This window comes from Dermacentor silvarum, chromosome 5 (assembly GCF_013339745.2).
Source record: "Dermacentor silvarum isolate Dsil-2018 chromosome 5, BIME_Dsil_1.4, whole genome shotgun sequence".
Taxonomy (NCBI): domain Eukaryota; kingdom Metazoa; phylum Arthropoda; class Arachnida; order Ixodida; family Ixodidae; genus Dermacentor; species Dermacentor silvarum.
The window spans coordinates 14,424,264-14,444,897 of record NC_051158.1 but is presented as its reverse complement, the minus strand read 5'-3'; the positions used below and the strand labels follow the sequence as shown (position 1 = coordinate 14,444,897).

General features: G+C 45.9%; 1 protein-coding gene across 1 annotated transcript in view; it reads right to left on the bottom strand.

Annotated features, from left to right (window-relative positions):
* The window catches only part of LOC125939618 (lysosomal alpha-mannosidase-like), a 42,027-nt gene that overhangs the window by 19,902 nt on the left and 1,491 nt on the right, over positions 1-20,634 (bottom strand). The window contains exons 3-15 of the mRNA XM_049667380.1: positions 19,840-19,900; positions 18,858-18,897; positions 17,285-17,354; positions 16,618-16,737; positions 16,144-16,260; positions 15,484-15,610; positions 13,556-13,635; positions 12,494-12,682; positions 9,524-9,642; positions 7,227-7,334; positions 5,403-5,592; positions 2,924-3,154; positions 829-981 (exon numbers count right to left, since the gene is read on the bottom strand). Coding sequence (XP_049523337.1) covers positions 829-981; positions 2,924-3,154; positions 5,403-5,592; positions 7,227-7,334; positions 9,524-9,642; positions 12,494-12,682; positions 13,556-13,635; positions 15,484-15,610; positions 16,144-16,260; positions 16,618-16,737; positions 17,285-17,354; positions 18,858-18,897; positions 19,840-19,900 — 1,605 coding nt within the window. The remainder of the gene's footprint in view (positions 1-828; positions 982-2,923; positions 3,155-5,402; positions 5,593-7,226; positions 7,335-9,523; positions 9,643-12,493; positions 12,683-13,555; positions 13,636-15,483; positions 15,611-16,143; positions 16,261-16,617; positions 16,738-17,284; positions 17,355-18,857; positions 18,898-19,839; positions 19,901-20,634) is intronic.

The following is a 20,634-nucleotide window of genomic DNA, read 5'->3' as shown; positions in this document are numbered from 1 at the left end:
GTGACCTATACCATATTTGACCGGACTGCTGGTGTAAAGCGTCGGTAGCGACATAGTTCATAGCCTCTTTTGAAAGTTCATTCGACGAGGACACTCACGCAGCCCAAAATTGTTTCGAACGCATTACAGATTGGACAAAGTGTCACAACATGTCCACCAGCTTTGCTGCTGCCGTCCACAGCCCTAGGTCCTGGTAAGCCGGTAATCCGTAAACGGTGACAAGTTTACGGACAAGCCATGTGCTAAAACTCCCTATTAGCGGGGGTCGTCACCGCGGCGAGAATTCGGAAAACTGTTGTAGATAAGAAGATGGCAGATAAGTTTATTCCGGCTCATTAGTCACACAGCTAGAAAGCTTTATTTTATGGCGATCTTTCGTCGCAAGTAAACATGATAGCTGCGACAGACGGCACGAGGACTGCACGATAAAATAAAAAAATGCCGCGCGAATGGCCGCTCGAGGCACTTTGCGTGTATTCGCTGGCTTCTTTCACACTCGAAAAAAAACCATTTATGCAACGCGTGTTAAGCAACAGAAAGCCGTATCGGGAGTTTCTCATGTTGCTCTACAATTTTCTAATTGACACTTTTCATCTAATTATAATATGAGTAGTTGATTATTTAAGACTAATTATCTACTTAGGCGGAATGCAAAAAAAAGTATTCTGAGTATCTCCAAGCGACGGCAAACAACATTACATTGGTTCTGTCCAGCTACGTGACGTTTGCATATTTTTATAGTTTGGCTCAAGTTAGGTGACGAACCCTGCATAAAGCGATAGATGTCGCATATGGTATAGCAAGGAAGGTGGGTCTTCGTGTACTCACGTGCAAAGGCACGGCCACGTCCGCCACGGGCATCTCGCGGGGCACGATGGCTGGCTGCATGTACTCGAGCCGGAAGAGCACTCGCTTGGGTTCGTGCTGCTGCAGCGTCAGAAGCTGCACGCCGCGCGGCAGGGCAGCACCGAGGCCGCGGAACTGCGAGTGCATGCATGCGTACAACGGCAACAGTGCGCAGCTAGTACTTCGTGACGAGAGTTGCACATTAACTGCGATCAATATGGATTATGTTTACTGAGTCCCAAAGCGATAGTATACTAGAGATACGCGGCTGAGTCAATCAATTATGAAACGTCGTTCCAGCGCAGAGAAAGACAACAAGAACGCCGAACTTCAACTAGCCCAGCTGTCCACGCTTAGTGAGTCTAATCAATACCGATAAAGCATTCCTCGAAAACTATTACTTCCGTTATTTCGTGGTAATATGATGACTATTATAGGAAAGAAAATTAACTTCAAAGTTGGAATCATTAAAGCTTGCCGTCGTAACTTCAGCGCCGGTGCGTCAGTAAGACGTACTTCGCAGATTTCGAAGTATTTTCTATTTTATTCATATTCGGGCCATTGAAGGGGAATTCGTTTTTTGCGCCCTCTCCCTCTGTGGAAACGGCGAGAGAGGGCTACGTCGGGAGGGAAGCATGGCAGTCGCTGTTGATGCCGGCGCTCGCTCCGATGAAGACAACTTGCATCGAATTATCTTATATGTAAAGTCACCCATGCTATGCGGCTACGGACGTACTGGTTAACGACTTCGTTCTCTACAGAATTACCCAATGAAACAACAAGCGCTACCTGCATATTCTCACTTCAACAATTCTCACTTCACTCCTCATATCCTCACTTCTCATATATACGCCATCTAGCAAGCACATCAATACTTTAATAAAGCAATAATAACTTTGTACACTGTAAAATATTTTACACCCTTCAAAGTGAAAAGGGGTGTAAATGTGTCTGACACTCCAACACCAAAAAGCGCCGAAAGAAATATCACCGGAAATGGCATCGCTACAAAATTGCGGCCCTGGCTTATACTTCACCTGCCCGTTTCTGTGGGCGACCAACCCTATTTGGGTGTTAGTCCTAGACACATTTACACCCTTTTCACTTTTAAGGGCGTAAATTGTTTTACAGTGTAGAAGCGTATACGGCTATTCGCTTGCACCGACGACCATCGTCGGTGCATGACTTAATTCTCCACAATTTTACGCCCCAAGTGTAGGAGTGTAAACCAGCACAGTTAAGGGGTAATCATTTTTTTCTTTGTTCTTTCTATCCCCGCGCAGAGTATAGCAGGTTAGAGGAGTCAACCCCAGGTCGGCCTCTCTGCAATTTCAAATACTTATTTCTCTCTGTATACCGGGTGTTTCAGTGAACACTGTCAAAGACTTTTAAAGGTTACCTTTGGCAGATAGGAGAATTCTAGTTCATGAACCGGTCTACTCGAAGAGGCGGACATTACTCGCACAAAAATTGAAATGCACAATAGACGTAATTACAAATATTCACTAATAAAGCTTTTAACTAATTACCTTATAGCCCATACTGCAATTTACAAATTCTAGCCGTGGTGTTCGCAAGGCAGATCCACTTGGAACGAATTCTCAGGATGACACCAGTTTCGAGATATTAATTCCCGAACTTTGCGGAGAAATGCATTTGCGTTCCAGTTACTTTCTTAACAAAACGTCGCCTTTTGCATTGAAGCGCAAAAGTAACTGGAAAGGCAATGCATTTCTCCGCAAAGTTCGGGAACTACTATCTCGAAACTGGCGTCATCCTGAGAATTCGTTCCAAGTGGATCCGCCTTGCGAACTCCACGGCTAGAATTCGTAAATTGCAATATGGACCATAAGGTAATTAGTTAAAAAACCGTATTAGTGAATGTTCTGTTAATCAGTCGATTATGCATTTCAATTTTTTTGTGCAAGTAATGTCCACCTCTTCGATCAGACCAGCTCGTATGAACTAGAATTGTGCAATCTACCATAGGTAACCCTTAAAAAAAGTTTTGAAAGTGTTCGCTGAAACACCCTGTATAAAACGTCTTCGTAGATTGCACATCGATTGATGAACTCACGTTCCGCGTCTCAATCGAGCGGGTCTGAGGCGATATGCCCTCGGAAAAGGCCATCACGGGAGCCATGACGAGTCCGTTGGCCAGCTGTCGGACGCGCACCGCGGCCACGTCCATGGGTCCCAGGTGGAGCAGGTGGCGGCCGCGCACCACCAGACCCTTGCGGTCCACGCCCAGGTCGTTCAGGGACTGCATCACCCCTTTGCCGTCGTGGCCCATGAAGCGCCGGTGGATCTGTCGCCCGATAGAGCGAGAATGTGTAAACTTGTCAGGGCAATCCTTGAAGAAAACCTTATAATATAGAGGGAAGCCTTAGAGGCACGCTAAAGAGAAACGTATCAGTTTAGGCTGGTAAAGTAGATTACAGCGAACCTGTCTGTGGCTTGGGTTCTATGCATTTTAGGTGTCCGTCAACAGACTACGTGTGCAAAAACTCAGCTCGCGAATTTGCTGCAAAATCGCTTCATTCTATGCAAAAGCTTATACGTCTCATCACTTTGGTATGTATTTTCATTAGATTAGTTATCAGTAGACACCATTTTCAAAATCAGTAGACTCTCAGGTAGATAGTAAGACTTTCTCAAGGATTTGCCGCTGTGCGACCCGCGTCGGCCATGTGTACGCTCGCACCGCCCTCTCTTTGTCGTTGTTCCAAGTGCTTGAGTGCCTAGTTTCCTTCCGCTCTCCCGGCGTGGCGGTCCCGTCGCGCGTGTCTAGTTCCCTCCGGCTCCCCGAGGTGGTGGTAGTCTTCCACGCGAATTTATGCCGCCGATCAAAATAAAAGTGTGTGTGCGTGTGTCTTTCTTCGGGATAACCGCCGTCGCTGCTCAAGAGAAATAAAATTTGCCCATACCTTTGATCTAAATTGTGTTTCACCTCTAGCTATGTCGTGTGCTAAACTACTTCGCTGGTAATCCACCTTCGCAGCTGTGGAATGGCGCGGGATTTTTCTTTCGAAGCTCTGTTTTCGTTAACCGTGTGGTCAGAGGTCTAGAATTGTAATAAAATATGAAGGTAAAAAATTTATGCCTCTTTGAATTCGCGCCGAGACCTCTGCGCCAGGCACCTCAGTTTGACGTCGCGGATTTCAAAATTTTTCTTCGTATTTGGCCGTTGTCGCTCAGTAAATGTTCTTAAAACTTGCCACATTTAGTCTTTGTCTCTTTCCGAATAGAATGTAGTCGATCTTATAGTTCCAAAAAACTAACCAGGCTTAATTAAGCAGACGCCGCCGAAATCCATGACGTCATGACGAGCTGATGCGGCGTTTTTATTTTTGTGTTCTTATTTTAAGCGTCCCTTTTTCTGGTACTGTAGAAGGTCAGTTAACTAACATTGCATAACATTTTTTTCACTTCTTTAGTGTCCTTTTAAGTGATGCCCATAAAGTGCGATATGGCTGGCCGGCCCGATGACAGCGTTGACGGTAAAGATAAAGAAAGGCGCGCCGAAGACGACATTGACGCCGAACGCACGACAACTTGTTCTAGCGACCACTTCTTGGCTAATTCCCCGTCGAGGGTCCGTGCCAGTGTTTTGGAGTCGCCATCATCATCGGCACGACAACGAACAGTTCATGGTGACGGCGTGGGCAGACGACGTCAGCTAATATTTAAAGACGGCGGAATGGTACAGGCTAGAAATAAATGAGCACGTAATCATTGGCCCACAGCTCATTCTGAGATAAATTAATTCCAAGAACATAAGAAGCCGCAAGACTTCTCGAAGCCAGTAGTATGAAGCTTAGACAAATCCACGCAGTGTTTATATGTGATGGCTCAGCCATGGTTTCTCCGCGGCCATAGAGTTTCTCACTATAACACCTAGAGGGTAATCTGGCGCCACCGTCTATGGGAGTTTCCTAAAGGGCGCTGTGTCGTCTTGGGAATGACGGTATATGTATATGTCTGCGAGGCTTGTGTTGGCTCGTGTTGCACGATGTTTTGTCTAAAACGTGGATATGGTTACACATATATAATGGGCTCTTAAAACAAAATCTACTTAAAAGGTTTTCATTCACCCATATTACGTCTCTCAATGAAGTTTACTCTCGTAAAATGCATAATTAGGCGAATAAAAGCAAAAAAAAAAAAAACAAAAAAAAAACAGACAAGATGTTCCAAAGAGAGCGCGAATATTGTCGTCTGTCCTCCAATTTTAGCGTCCCGCTGATACTTTTGAAAAAAAAAACGTTTCATATAGTTGTACATCCAATAACAAGTCCTCCATAATTAAACAAAACATGTTTTTGTGTAATAATAAAGCTAAAACAGCTTTTTACGTGCTGATTTAGCAGGAAATGATTCATTGTGACCGACGGAACGGTGCTAGCCAGGCGCGTTTTCAAGATGTCCTGGCTCTCCGAGAACGATGCCAATCCGAAGTCACAATATAGTGAGAAACTCTGTGTCCGTGGCATTCCCAGCGCGAATACTCTATGCGTTATACGCTGTTTCGGTTTGTCTAATACGCGTCTGCATACCATGAGCTCGATGGTTCCGGGCTGGTGGGCGGTGCCACCTTGCGGCCGGTCAGGCAGCACGCTCATCTGGAGCGACCGCTTCCTGTCCCGCACGTAGATCCAGGACACCACGGGGTAGTAGTTGGACTGCACCAGGTGGCGCTCACGCTTGTTCTTGTCGCTCACGTCCCACGGTCTCGTTGCGTTGGCGCTGCGCCAGAGAATGAGCGGAATAACGACTTCCCCAGCAAGGCTTAAATTACCAGAATATACCGCCAAACGCGAATATATCCCGGTACAGTCGACTCCCGTTAATTCTGACACTAGCAGGATAGCAAGATTTGGTCGAAATATCCTTAAGGTCGAATTACCTGAAAGGTCGATGAGGAAGGGGAGGGAAGATGGAGGTTAGATGAGCGCGCGTCTCTTCTTCTAGGCCAGCAGTGCGCCGCCGCGCCCTATCTTGGAGGTAAACTCCATGGGTTGCAAAGCCTGAGGTGCATGTGCCATTTATTCGCGCACGCCAAGTGTTGGTAGGTCGCGTAAACTTAAATTTCGGTGACGCATTGAACGGAGAGGCAGTAGAAGCGTTCACTTCTCTCCGCTTGCGCTCTCCATCACGCCAGCGTTGTGACAGCGTGCGTTCGCGGGCATCGAGTGAGATCGCTTCATGCTTGCCTGTGCCCGCGTGACGACAGTCTTTTACAGCAAAGCTGTATATGGCTAGGCGAAACCAAAATCCATCCGTCCGTCCGATGTGCGCAGAAACTATCATCATCGGCAATGGCTCGAGCGTCGTCGTCTTCTTCTACAGCTGGCTCCGTTGCCGCTCATCACTCCAGCGTAGAATTTCACTTCTCTTCTGCCGTCGTAACAGGGAAGGCCGCTGTTTACGGGGTTATGAGCCATTCATTGTCTTACTGACGGACAGGTTTAATTTTGAAGCAATTTAATTTTGAAGCCTCGCAAGCGGCAATGCGACAACGGTGGACTACGGGCATATACCGTCAGTGACGTCGTTCTCTCCATCGCAACCGAACGTGTGCGTAGCCTCATTAAGAAACACAAAGACGTAACCAATATTTGAGAAAGACTTGAATGAACCGTCGGGATTAACCCAGTCATAAACACCGGGGCCGCACGTTTCAGCTTGGGCGGTATTTTCTTTTAGATTTATTTAGTAAGCGAATGTTTCCCTATAAAACCACGAACCTTATTTCAGATGTGTAACACTTTGCTATCGCAATCAGTGCTTCATCTATCAAGTCAAAGTGCGTTTTTCTTATGTAATACTGCCGGCTGCAAGCTGGAAGCCAAGACAAGAAAGCCCGCAAAAAATCGAAATATCACTCATTGTCAACATCCTACATAAGAGAAAGCAAACAAAAACGTGATTCTCCAAAAAAGAAAGAAATAAATAAAGAAAAGCCGCAGGAGCGCAATGTGAGTACTCGTACGTAGCATGGTTAAACATCTGTATCATTTTTAACAGCAAGAAAAAAAATACGAATATTTACTGCTTTATGGTACACTTTTGAAGTATGTACAGCATGAAACATGGCGCTCTTTGGCCATAACTGGCCCTTGCGCCATAAAACACCACACATCATCAGAATGAAACAAACGAATAAAACTAAACGATAGGGCACACAACGTGAGAAGGCAAGTACTTCGACTAAATGTGACACAAGGCAACAGTATTCTCTCATAATTGTCGTGTCTCTGGTTAAGTTTTAAAACGCAACCGTTCCAGAGTAAAAAATAAACTTAAAAAAAAAGAACGTTCGCAGAGGCATGATGCAACAACAAACAAATCGCTCCCGTTTAGGCAGTGCTCGTACTCACGCTCGTGGCATTGTCTGCTTGCCGTTGGAGTCCGTGTAGAAGACGCCGTAGTTGGTCAGGTTGGACTTGAAGCGAGTCACCACGTCGTAACCAAGCTTCGACGGGGGTCTGTGGTGGGTTGAAGAAAACAGCTTTTTATGAGAGCCTTGAGCGAACGCATACCACAACTAATTTCAGATTCGACTTATAGTGGACTGCCCAGGGCTGCCCGTTGTGCTCAATTCAGCCAATAAGCAGTTGGCGTATACGCAGCGTGTCGTGCTGTCCTGGTCACTGCTGAACGACAAACGGAAGAAACGTCGCATATGTAATTGAGCGTAATTCTTTTAATGAGTTAGCATTAGGAGTGTCAAAGTGGAAAGATGTGTGCGTGCGAAGTGTCGGAAGCCGGTCACGTGCTGTAGATAGAGGTAGAGAGGGGATGGTAGAGCTTTAAAGAGTGCGTTGCGTGTTTGTGTGTATTTTGTGTGTATGGATATATGTATATAGTTCGACTGACAGTGGTCTGCACCGAACCACCGTCAGTTGACATTCGCTTCTCGAAGACGCAGGTAGTGTGTTGAGTGAGCTCCTGAACAACATTTCGCAATGTGTTGAACGCGGTTTAAATCACAAATGCGGGACCTCAAAGAGTTGCGAAGTAATGCTAACGCATTTCTCTTGCATTTACCGCTAAATCGCCACCGCATTTTATGTGGCTCAGTAAATGCATTACCGTCGAAATTCGTTCGTTTTAAGTGCGAATGCACTTCTTAAGCGACCCCGAAAACTCCGCCGGCATCCGCGCTCCTCCTCCTCTCCCCTAGCAACGGCGCGAGGAGCGGAGAGGAGCGTCTGTAGCAATGGCGCAGCGACGTCACGCCCCACGTGACTGCGCGCGCTCCGCCCTCCGCTCCGTGGCTGCGCGCGCCCCGCGCCGGCTCCGCACCGCTCTCCGCGCCGTGACGTCACGGCGCGTTGTGCAGCTGGCGCCTCCGCGCCGTGGCTGCGCGCGCCGCGCCGGCTCCTCGCACCCTCTCCGCGCCGTGACGTCACGGCGCCATGCAGCTGGTGTGCCTCTCCCCCCGTTAGGTTTGCACTCACCCTCGGCCGCCGCCTCTTCCCTCGCGCTGACAGCTCCCTCCTCGCCCGGTAACAGCCCCTCGTGTGCGTACTCTCCCCACCGCTCACCCCCTCTCCAACCGCCTGGCGTGTTTCGCTCCGCCGTCACGTGTTGTGTGTGTGGCGCCGGCGCGTCAGTCGTGCTCTCTCGCTGCCGTCTCCTTCGCTCGGCTCTGCAGTTTAGTCGCGCGCGCCCCCTCATAGCATCACCCCGTGCTTCGCACTTCCTCATACTCCCCTTCGGGGAAATGCGGGTTTTTCTTTTTCAATCCGACTTCTAAAGGTCCCTTTTGGTATATTTCGTGAGACTCTAATAAAAAAAGAAGTAAATACATTGATTGTGAGCAGTTACGTATAGTTTCGAACTAGATCGTATTTTCAACAATTAAGGGGAAGTTTTAGATTGGGGCCAACTCCGATGCCGTCTATTCAAATACGTGTCAAATGCAGAATTGCTTTTCGGAGATAATCTCATGGCCGATTGTAATGAAATTTGTTGCATTTGAGAGAGTAATTCATTACTGTTCTAGAGCATAATCTAACAAAAAAAGCACAAAGGGACACGAACGGGATAGGCGCTGTCCCGTTCGTGTCCCTTTTTTTTTTTTTTTTAGATTATGCGCTAAAACTGTAAGACGTATGGATTACCAACAAGCCCGAACCAACGCTTTGCTCTGAGAGAGTAAGTTCAATTCTTAAGACTGTTAAAGCAATGTTATAATTTAGGGCCTGAATGTTTTTACAAAAATTGCCGGAAATGGAAAACTGCATCCGTTTCACGTGAATTTGCTACGATGTTTAACAGGGTTTTGCAAAAGTGCTACTGAAATATTAGTGGTGTAATTAGGAGCCCCATATCATACATCAATCTTCCCGCTATAGATGTATTAACAGATGCAATTTGCAGAATTGTGACAAAATTTTTCATTGCTGATTTACAGAATGTCAAACTTGATAGTTTCCCTTTCTGCAAATTTGTCATTTTCAACAGTTTTTATAGAAGCAACATTGCATTCACTAGTCTTTAACATTTTATTTGAAATGCAACAAATTTCATCAAATTTTGTACGGTCATTGCCGAGAAATGCGATTTTTCCGTTCCCATGTACGTATTTAGATAGGAGCCCCCTATAGCTAATTAAAGCTTCCTCTTAAGGCTAATCGACAGTTCGTAGCACACATTTCGTAGGCCTCACGAGGTGGGAATGGGTCCGGCGATCCAGTCGAACTCGATGTAGTCCTGGTCCACGTAGAGCCTGATGACCTGGCTCAACCATGGGTTGAACCACTGGTGGATTTCCTGCACGATGGTGCTCTGCGTGGAAGCGCAAGTGGGAAACGTTCATTCGTCCATAGTCTGACCCACCGAATGTCCAATGCGATTGGTCGACCGCCGCATTTAATGAACGCATGCTCCTGCCTTGTGCGGGAGCAAGGCAGTGTGAGAGATTGCGCGCAAGAAATTGGCTATGCTTTCTGCGGAAATCTACTAGGTGTACGAAGTTTCGTGAAAGGGAGAAATTGTCATCCGTCAGAGAGTGGCAAGAAGCCAATGCAGCACGGAATGATGTCCCTGCACGACAGCCATATGCAGCAACACTAGCACGAGGCTACAAATGAGACCCATACGGGTTGCTCTTTAAGAAAGCTTCTCAGATGAAGCAAGACTTCGGTATGAGTAAATTGGTTCATGGTTAAATCGGGAGAACGCAGCGCAAAATGACACGGACAAAGAAGACACAGTAAGCACTGGACACTGGACAGCTCTCGTCTAGTGTACAGGTGTCTTCTTTGTCCGTGTCTTCATGCCTTGCGTTCTCCCCAGATGAAGAAATATTTTTTACTGGTCCGCGAATCGAACGCGGGACCGACGCCTTTTCAGGGCTGTCGCTCCATCATTTGAGATAACCAGGAGGCTGATACTATTGTAGCGGTATTGCTAGATCGGCCGGTGGAATTGTGTTCCTGGTTGACTTGTATGACCGACCGTTCCAACCGACCGACCGACTCTACTTGGTTCATTGGGGTCATATTCTGAAACGTTCCACTTCGGCGAAATTTCTTTTTCGCTTTCAGGCGCGCGATGATTGGCTGTTTTAGGAAAATTGGCATGAGCTGATTGATTAGGTTGATCCCGACGTCATTCAATTTTGCTCAACCAGCCAATCAGCGCGCGCCTGAAAGCGAAAAAAGAAATATCGCCGAAGTGGAACGTTTCAGAATACGGTCCTTGGTTAAGCCGCATAATGCTTGTAGCGGTCGCTAGTTATTATTATTATTTTGCGCTAGATGCGACACACCTCACTTTCTTGACAGTAAGTCGGGAAATATTTGCACACATCTCCCTTGCTCGCTCGCATGTGATATACGTAGCCGACTCGCTGATAACTAAAACTCGAATCAGTCAGAATTCCGATTGCTTCGAATGAATTACAAAACATTGGTTGGTAAGTCAGCTTTTTATGAACTTTGGGAACATTGTCAATTAATGTAGATATTTTAGTGTCCCGAGGCGCCGTGCAGATGACTGAAAATAGTTGATAATAGGGTATTTCTAAACGTAAACAGTGAAAAGAGATTTGATATCCAAGTGGCTGTGCGGGCTCACGGGCGCCTTCACGAAATGGCGCCACTTTCGCAAAAGGTATATCGTTTTTATGACTTCTTCCAGTTCTTATTCGAATACTGGAACAATTCAACCTTCTGACCGCAGTACTGTGGAAGTCCGCCTTTCTCTTTGAGCCAGTCAAAGAGGCCGTAGCGGCCTTCTAATCCAATTAAAGCAGGTTGGATGGAGATTTTGAATAATGGCTGAATTTGACAACGTCCAGAATGACATTAAGATGAAACATGGTTCCGCTGCACCCTCCTCCTCCGCTTTCCTCTTGGCGCTCTCTTCGCTATCGCCTGTCTTTCATCCTCCGCTGTGCTCGTTCGCTTGGTTACGAGGTACGACGCCGACGCTCGCCGCAGTGACGGGCGCCTAAGAGCTTCGCTCTGAAACAGCGAGTTGGTAGGCGTCCATGTGAAGTTTGTGCAGCGCTCACAATTGGACAAAAAAAAAGTACACGGGACATGCGCTGACTCTCAGTTGACTTTTGCTTGGAAATGCAGGAAGAAAGAAAACTAACAGCAGGCGCGAAATAATTGAAGCCTTTCGTGTCACAGAAAAAGGGGAAGGCTGTGTGAGTTAACTCTGTGTGAGTACAGCTCTGGGATAAATAATTTAATATTTGGTCAGCACGTGCGGCGGCCGAAGTATAGAGTGTCACTGGTGCGCACGGCTTTGATAGGTCACTTTCATATTTGCAACCGTTCTGGCGTTTTGTCTCGTGCCTTAGTTATATACTGTTAGTTTTCCTTTGTGTGTTTCCGAACAAACATCTGTGGATGGTCAACGCCTGTCCTGTGTAATTTCCTTGTCCTTCGGCCAATTGAGCGCTGCGTAAACTCCAGAATGGCAATATTCTGGAGTTTACGCAATGTGACACTGGCTTAGTTTAATGGGCGAGAAGGATAAGGGGAACAGTGGGGCTTGATTGGTTGTCGTATAGAACCACGTGAGACAGACAGTGAAGCCAGGGAATGCAAAGGAGAAATTGATCATTCCCTATCGGAAAAGACCCATATATCCCTTGCCATGATCCTATATATATTATATGGGTTTATATGGAATGAAGCAGGTTTTCATGCAGGATCCTATTGGATTATGGGTATAGAACATATGGGGCACGCTGAGATTTTTCTATAGAGGTATTTCATATTTAAATGTACAATAGGGAAAAGGGAAACTCGCATCTTCCGTATTACGCATGCGGTGCTGTATCTTAGGCTACCGCGGTGGCCATTCAAGGATGTTTCAAGGATGCCATGGGCGTAAGCGGGGCTGGCTAAAGGTTCCAGGGCTAATCTTGTAGACGCAAACAAATACCCCAGCAGGAGGATGACGGGATGACATCCTCCGTAAATTCCTAAGCTGGGGGTTCGACTCCCACCTGCGGCTATTTGTCTTATCGCCCACTTTGATTGTGCTTATTCTTGCCTATCCCTTCTACATTTAAGAAAATAAAATATCAGTAATTTGTTTCTGTGCTTTTTCTGGCTTCGTTATCTGTTTGCCTCATGTGGTTGTAATCGTTTCAACGTCATTTTGAGGCGGTCGTTACCGTTACGAGACGGCAAGTGGCGTTTCCGCGGAACTCCTCGGCCGCGGATTCCTTGGGCGCGAACAGGACGTGGCCGTACTCGGAGCTGTAGCCGGCGAACGTCTGCTCCAGGGCCACGTGCTCGTTCTGGCTCAGGAGCACAACTTTCTTCAACAGGCAGCTGCCGGAGTCCACCACCACGCTGTACCACTGTTCGATCGCATGCCACACAGCTTTTATAAGAGGAAGAAGAAGAAGAAGCACTCTGTTTCTCTAAAGTACAGAAAATCGCAGTGGAGCTATAGGTCAATGGCCTTTACGGGAAATGTCAGAAGCCTCAGTAGAGCTAAAGGTCGAAGGCCTGACGAAGGCTTAGCGCGAGGGTGCAAGCAGTTTACAATTCAATTGTCATGTATAGCAGCAAGGTGCAAACAGGGTCAAGGAGAAAAAGTATTTTACATCGAAACTTCAACGAAGTTCTAACAAAGTAAGTGTTTTTCTGGTTGCTGATCTGCTTAAAAAAAAACGATAACATGAAAATGGAAGTACACTGAAGTTGAGAGGTTCCTCCTCAACTTCTAGAATCGTACCACGTTTGAATAAAGTACAGATCGCCAAACAGCGAAAGGTCATGTTAACCATATATACTGTTAATTACAGTAACTTTCTTGCAATAGCGCTTTTGTGCATCACTTAATTTGCTGTTAAGGAATTGTCCTGTCTTGTGCGCTGTTTGTAAACACGAAATATTGCCAACTATAGCTCAGTCTCAGGCGTTAGCTAAGAAATGGTAAATTTGGCTGCCGTCTTACTACACTCAAATCTGGAACAGTAGTACTTTTCCGGCGTATAGCTTCGTGTCGGCCATTGGCAAAAATTGCTACCTGTGATCATTCGAACGCTTGGAGGACTTACGGGTGTTGATATGAATCTGTAACTCGGAGCTCCTATCTGAATACACAGGAACGAAGAAATAGTTCTCATCGCGGCATCCGCGGGACCGCTATTGGTGAGATTTATTGCATTTAAAGAAGGACGAAGTTTCGATCTAGTAACTCTATATGAGTTGAAAAAGTACGTTACCTTGTTCTTGAGAACGTAGTCTGTGCCGCCGGAGAGTTCACGTTCGCTCGCCTTAATTTGCTGCCTCAAGAACGTAGCTCCTGGTCATACGAAGACAAGGAAAAAGAAAAAAAAAACGAAAGGACAAAAATTGCCATCCAACAGACTGCAGCACAAAGCTACAAAAGCTCCGGGTTTCTCAGAAAGAAAACTTCGCAGGTGAAGGAAAATTGTTCCGTGTCTGGGGGGGGGGGGGGGGGGGGGGGTCGAACCCGGAACCAACGCCTTTCTGGGGCGCTTGCTCAACCACCTGAGCTAACGAAGAGGTTATCAGATAACAAAAGCGAGGCCGAAATTATCGGCTACTCGAATATGGGATATTAGTTCTGCAGAGGCCCTAAAGATGTAGGAAGGCTCATGAAAAACAAAAATTGCTTCAGCTGGGAAGCTTTCGTTCTGAGAAATCCGGATTGAATTTTTATTGTAGATTGGTACTGAAGTCTGTTGGATAACAATTTTTTTTCATCTCGTGAACCTTCCTTCACTTTGCGGGCTTGCTCCGCAGAACTGACTTGCTAATATATATATATATATATATATATATATATATATATATATATATATATATATATATATATAAGATTCATTGAATCTCACGAAGCCGTCAGAAAGCCTTCGTTGTGCGATGAGGGAAAGAGCGTCGTTTGTACATAAGCACACAATGCACTGTTTTCTCGAATACTTTACCATTCAGTCGAAGTTAGCAGTAAGCTTCGAGACAACTCGGTTTGCCTTCGGCAATTTCACGGTCTACAGTTCGAGCGAATGCGTGCGACTCAAGGGAGGGGGGGGGGGGGGGCATTCACGTGACATTATCCAATTTTCTTTTTCATCAGTAAGAAGGCAGGCTGACAATGAGTGTTTCACTGCGCTATTGCGCTCAAACACCTATTCAACACATAAAAGCCGAATTTTAGAGACGCAGTGTCACACCGTGCTCCGATTCTGGAGCAATTAAACGTGCCCCGGTTGCTCAGCAACGGAGCACGTGCATCACGGGTTGAATGCCAGACCTCAGGCTGTCGAAATTAAGAGGGAAGCTTAAATTAGCTCGGGCCCCAACTGCGATGCCGCCTATTCAAATACACGTAAAACGCAGAAACGCTTTTCTGAGATAACCACTGGACCGATTTTAATGAAATTTGTTGCATTTGAGAGAGAAAGTTAAATTCTAGTGACTGTTGGAAGAGGAATTTTGATTTGGTGCATTAATTGTTTAAATGAAATTTTCAGAAATCGGTACGTCTGAAAAAAAAAAATAGAAGCACGAAGTTTACAAATTCGTACCTCGGCACCTAGAACAGATATCGCAGTTATGTATACTGCATCCATTAGAGCATTCAAAGCGGACAAACTTGATATGCCAATTTATATCTTACGTGGATTTGTTACATTGTGTACAAGGGTTTTGCAAAAAGTTCTACTCACAAATTATCGGTCTACTTAAGAGCCATGTATAATATATGAATTTTGTCCGCTTTAGATGTACTAGCACGTACAATTTACAGAATTGTGATATCATCTATTATAGTCTAGTTACAGAGTTGTAAACTTGACAGTGTCGCTTTTTGAAAATTAGCGATTTTTGTCAATGTTTATTAAAACATTGAAGGCCAAAATCAAACATTCGCAACCAACAGTCACTAGATTCTAACTTTTTCTTTTAAATGCAACAAACCTAATCAAATTTGGTGCAGGTGGTTGCCGAGGAAAATTATTTTTCCTTTCCCATGTATTTAGATAGTAGGCCCCGATTTAAATAAGCTTCTTCTTAACCCGAAACACCACACTGCGGCGTCCCTCATAAGCACTGTGTAGTTTCGGGATGTTAAATCGACTTAAACCCTCCCATTTAGATTTGATTTGGAGTAATACCGCGTGGCGCTCACCGCGGAACCGCTGCACGAGGAACGTGGCAACCCCTAGCGGAGGTACGCTGGCGAGGAACACGAGGTCGTGGAACGAAGTGCTGTTCCTCTCGGGAATGTGGAACAGCGCGTGCTGGATGGGAATGATCTGCGATGCGTCAGAAGTTGAAATGGAACAAACAAACAAGCTAACTAACTAACTAACTAACTAACTAACTAACTAACTAACTAACTAACTAACTAACTAACTAACTAACTAACTAACTAACTAGCTAGCTAGCTAACTAACTAACTAACTAATCAAGTAACCAACCAACTAACGAACTATCTAACGGACTAACAAACGAACTAACGTAGTAGCTAGCTAACGAACTACCTAACGCACTAACTAAATAACTAAGGAACTAGCGAACTAACTAACTGACGAACTAACGAACTAATTAACAAACGAACTAAATGACTAACGAACTATCTAACGCACTTACTAACCGACGAACTAACTACTTACGAACTAACTAACGGACTAACTAGCGAACTAATGAACTAACGAGCTAACTCACTAACGAACTAACACAACAAGCTGCTATCGTCGCAGGCTCTTGTACGCTGGAGTAGTCGGTCACGTTAGGAAACGACGTGTTCTGAGACGTGTAAAGCCGCCGCGTTTTTCGTTGAAGTCACCTCGGAGGGTACAAAGGCTCTCTGGTCGTTGACGACCCGGTATCCGCTCGTGGCGACGGGGAACCGAACGTGGGTCTTCACCATGACGCTCTGCGGGTTGTACACCGACACGAAGAACTGCGAATAGCGCGAGCAGTAAGACAATAAAAACAAGTCGTCATCGAAGAATTATCCCTGAACTGCGCGAACCCTTAGCAAACTGCACATTTGCGAGAACAAATGTTCTGTCTGAGTGGTGTGGGTTAGCTTTGCCGCATGCTAAGCTTTCTAACAGCGATGCAGCCTTTACAGGCAAAGTGCGCGAAAAAAGACGCTGGAAAGTTTAGGTTTGCTTCAGACGTGTCATGAATAGTTGTCATTGCTTTAATTACCCTGTGTTCTCTTATTTTTGCGTGATAACTGATTTCAGTGTTATCCCCTTCCTCTTTCTTTATATTGATCCATATTTTTGTTAATATATTCGCGGAGCCCCACCCTCTCGAGGCTCTCCGACGGCGGGCATTCGCTCTGGTTGAGCTTCCGGCAGAATTTGGGCTTGAGCAGCCGTTTCGATCCGATGGTGGATAGGTTATCGATGGCCTTGGCGACGATTTCCTGCGAAACAATTCCGTTCGTGAGAATACATTCATGAAAAAAAAAAGACAAGAAAAGGTCGATGTAGATACTGCCTATAGTGCCGAACCTTTTAATACCTTCCTATAATTGTACTTGATAACTGTAGAGTTAGTAACATTACTTACTAAACAAGGTAGTCACTCTTACTATTGGGTTTCAGTTGCCATCACCGTCTCTAGCTTATAACGCATATGACGGGCCAGCTATTGCGTATTGTCGAGTGGGTTCAATGTGTGGATTGTAGGCTACAAACTTTGTGTCCGATGGTGCCAACTGTGTTTGAAATTGGTAGCTGAGACCTGTTAGTAACAGTGTCTATACAGTTGTTTAGTCAGTAGTGTTACTAACTCCACCGTTACCAAGTGCAGTTATACCAATGTTTACTAACTGGTGTGCAGCTAGGTGGTAACTCCAACGAACTTGTGCCCGCCGCAGGGCTGACTTCCTCAGCTCTCAACAATCGCTTCCCTCGCTGTGTGAACACGCAGGAAGCGCTTGTCGTGTGACTTTTTTGTCGCAAACTCACCTCGCAACCGTCGAGAGCTTTGCTGATGCGGTGGGTGAACTCGGCGACGACCTCGCTGCTGCTCGTTCCCCTGTCGGGTGCGTAGCGTGCGCGTCGTCAGCAAATCGACGAGCGGAGCTACGAAACAGCTGAGCGTGACAGTTAAATTTGCTCGAAACGCGGTGCTGTTAAAGAAGTGCACTAAATATAAACATTAAATCAACTTCAGACTAGTGAAATGTTCGTTCAGTACGTTGATTTCCTTTGGCAGGAAAGGATCAATTATTAGCGCGGGGAGAAATGAAGGTCGGACATACATCGCTGTTTGATTTGGCGCTTAAGACCCCCAAGCCAATGACGATGCGTGATGTCAGATATTTTGAGGTGTTGTCGTGCATTTATGCCGTTATTGTACACAAAAAGTTCACGAAAGCAAGCAGATTGACCACTGGCTTCCTTTAGAACGCAATGTATGTCTTCTCTTTTGGTAAGCAGTTGACTAACGCCTAGCAAATGCTGCCAAGTTAATGGCGTCAAAGGAGATAGTGCGGGAATCTCAAAGTGATGTCAAAACTTGCCTTTTGTTTACGCCTCCTTTCCGGCTTGATTGCACTAAGAGAAGTTCTGGCATATGTTTGGTAAAGCATGAATGTATTCTGCCAATTTAACTTAATATTTATGATTACTGTCCCTTTAAGCATAACACAGTGTTAAACGTGAAATAAAACTAAGCCAATAGATTACACTGCTGCTAATTTATCTGACTGTGTTGTGCATAAAAATAATAAAGACGCAAGATTACCCTATAAAAAGCCAGTATCCCCCCATCCAGATATGACTGCATTGGGATCTAGTATAAAAACTCGGATGTACCGATATATCATATGACGCTGTGGATATGGGAGTTATGGGCTGTGTGGGCTTTAAGAGGGCGAACAGTAGATAAAAATAAAACCATACTTCCCAGCTTTCGGTGCACCAACCGGTGCACCAACCGGTGGAGCCGAGTTATCATTGTGTGGTGTCATATCGTACGCGGCCTTATCGCGGATGCGGGACAATTTTGTATAGGTGAAGTCTACAAAACATGCAAGATTAAGGCCTGTGGTATTTATCAATTAGTTGTAACTATATTTTGTGTGCCAAAATCAGCTAGCCCAACGCCACCTAGATAGCGCAAGGTCTGTGCACTCCGATACAGGACGTCATTCTACGTGGCCCGACCTACCATATAATCTAATGTGGATGCTCCCGAGTAAGCATCGGTGATTTTGACGTCATTGATTTCGTCACGTCAGGCTTATTGGCAATGGAAATATCTGGCATAGTAACGTGACGTCATAAAGCAGAGTGCACAGGCCTTGTGCTATCTAAGGGATGTTGGCTAGCCTCGGCTAAGACGCTGTCATAATACGCGACGTCACAAAAAGCTGCTTCGGGAATTCTAAAGTGGTCAACGCCATCCGTTACTTTGATAGATCTGTGTTTTTTTACATTCAACGCATCTGCTGCCTGAAAAAATAACAATTGGACCTTGAGTAAAAAGGTGTTTCTTTTTATGTCCGTGAGCTGTGTTTGGTTATCGGAATCTTACGTGATACCGTCGTGGTGTTGTGCCATGGCGATCGCCATTTCTGCAAAACAAACGAAGATTAAGAAAGAAAGTCGCAGTTTCGCCCGAATGGCGAAGTATCGATTGCGATAGCAAATTAGTAGAGAGCTATACGAAGTAAGGTTGGTAGTTTCATCTGCCGTATAAACTGCTGTAAACATTCGCTTACGAACTAAATTCACAAGCATGGTGCCTCGCGCGCACGGGCAAACATGAACAGATCTCACTAAACAAGCGCGGACACTCTCTGTCGGAACGCTGACGTGATGAATAGCGGCAGCAGCGGTGAGCGAACGGTACGTGCTGCCTCTAGCTTTAACGCACCTCCGAAACTGGAGTTTGCGCAACCTCCAACATTTTGCGCGCGAGTACACAGTGCACACGAAGCCATCTCGGCTCGCTTCTGACTTTGCACCCACTGCAGATTACCTCAAAGATAGGGCGCGCGCGGCCGCGCTCAGCCGCGCCACGCGTAGCAACGACCGCCCGCTCCCATGTCCCTCTCTCTCGCGTTTTATCCGCCCCATTCCTCCTTGGCGTACGTTGACCCTCTCGTGCTTTGCTTCGCACCTTCAAGATACGGTGCTGCGGGGCACAACAGGGTCTTATCACACTTTGACTTTATGCGGAACATAACAACGACGGCGACGGCGGAAGTTCGCCTGGTGTTTCATTATAATTGCTATCGCAATAAATCGTTCTTAAACGAAGAATTGACGTGAGCACTTCATACTTTTGTGAGGATGTGGCGTACAACGCATTATTATTTTTTCTCTCTCTCTCTTACGAAATCAGTCATTAATTGTTTACTACCGCGCATTCTCCCTTTTACGTTTAAGCTATTTTTTTCCCCTGACAAATCAGAAAGAGGCACCATTTTCGAATTATGTTTCTCTTTCGCTTAAGGAAACCGCTAAATATCGTAAAATCTGAGAAAAGGACTAAAACAGAGTAATTCACGCACCCAGGTTTTGTATCTTGGCTTCTTCCATCACGTTGAGTAACGCTGTCACCTGGCGGCAGACCTGTGATACGGCGGCAGAAATACGGCTCACCAAGGTTAAAAATACTAGGTAAAAATATACGCTCTTATAGCTTTTAGCGTTCTTTTATTTCTTAAAGGGGCCCTGAACCACCCCTCGGGCTTGGTGAAATAACATAATCCACGGGTAGCATACGCTGCTGTGAACATCTTAGCCAAGGTTTGCTGTCGTACGCGGTGCGTGGAGCTCGCAAGCGGAGCGCAGTCACCTTCCTCTCAAACGCTCTCTGTTCCACAGAAGCTATGTTCCCTCACTCTTTTCTGGACGCTTTATGTCGTAATAAAGCGGATTCTCATACGCGGCTGCTATTGGTAGCTGCGGTCGGTACGTAGCGTAGATACCGAGGCCGTCGCGGGGTGCCGCCACGAGTCCACTGGCTAAGCGCACTGCGGCTCTCTGAGGACAACCGGGTTTGACTCAAGTTTAGCGCGCCGTAAGCATCAAAATCGAAAGTAGTGACTTCTACGTTAACGTCCAAAGTGAAATTTGAACTGCGCGCCACGGTAATATTTATAAGGCGCAGCGTTGTGGCCACGCCCCACTCCGCCATAGCCTTCGGAGTGCAAGGCATTGAAGAAGGAACGGGAGGAACAGCGGAAGCTGTTTTTCATTGCCAATAACTCCGTTTCTGCTGAATGCATTGAAGTACTTTTTGCGGCACAGCACTTCTGAAATAGCCTATTTTCACTTCAAATGTATTTCTCCACTTCGATAAA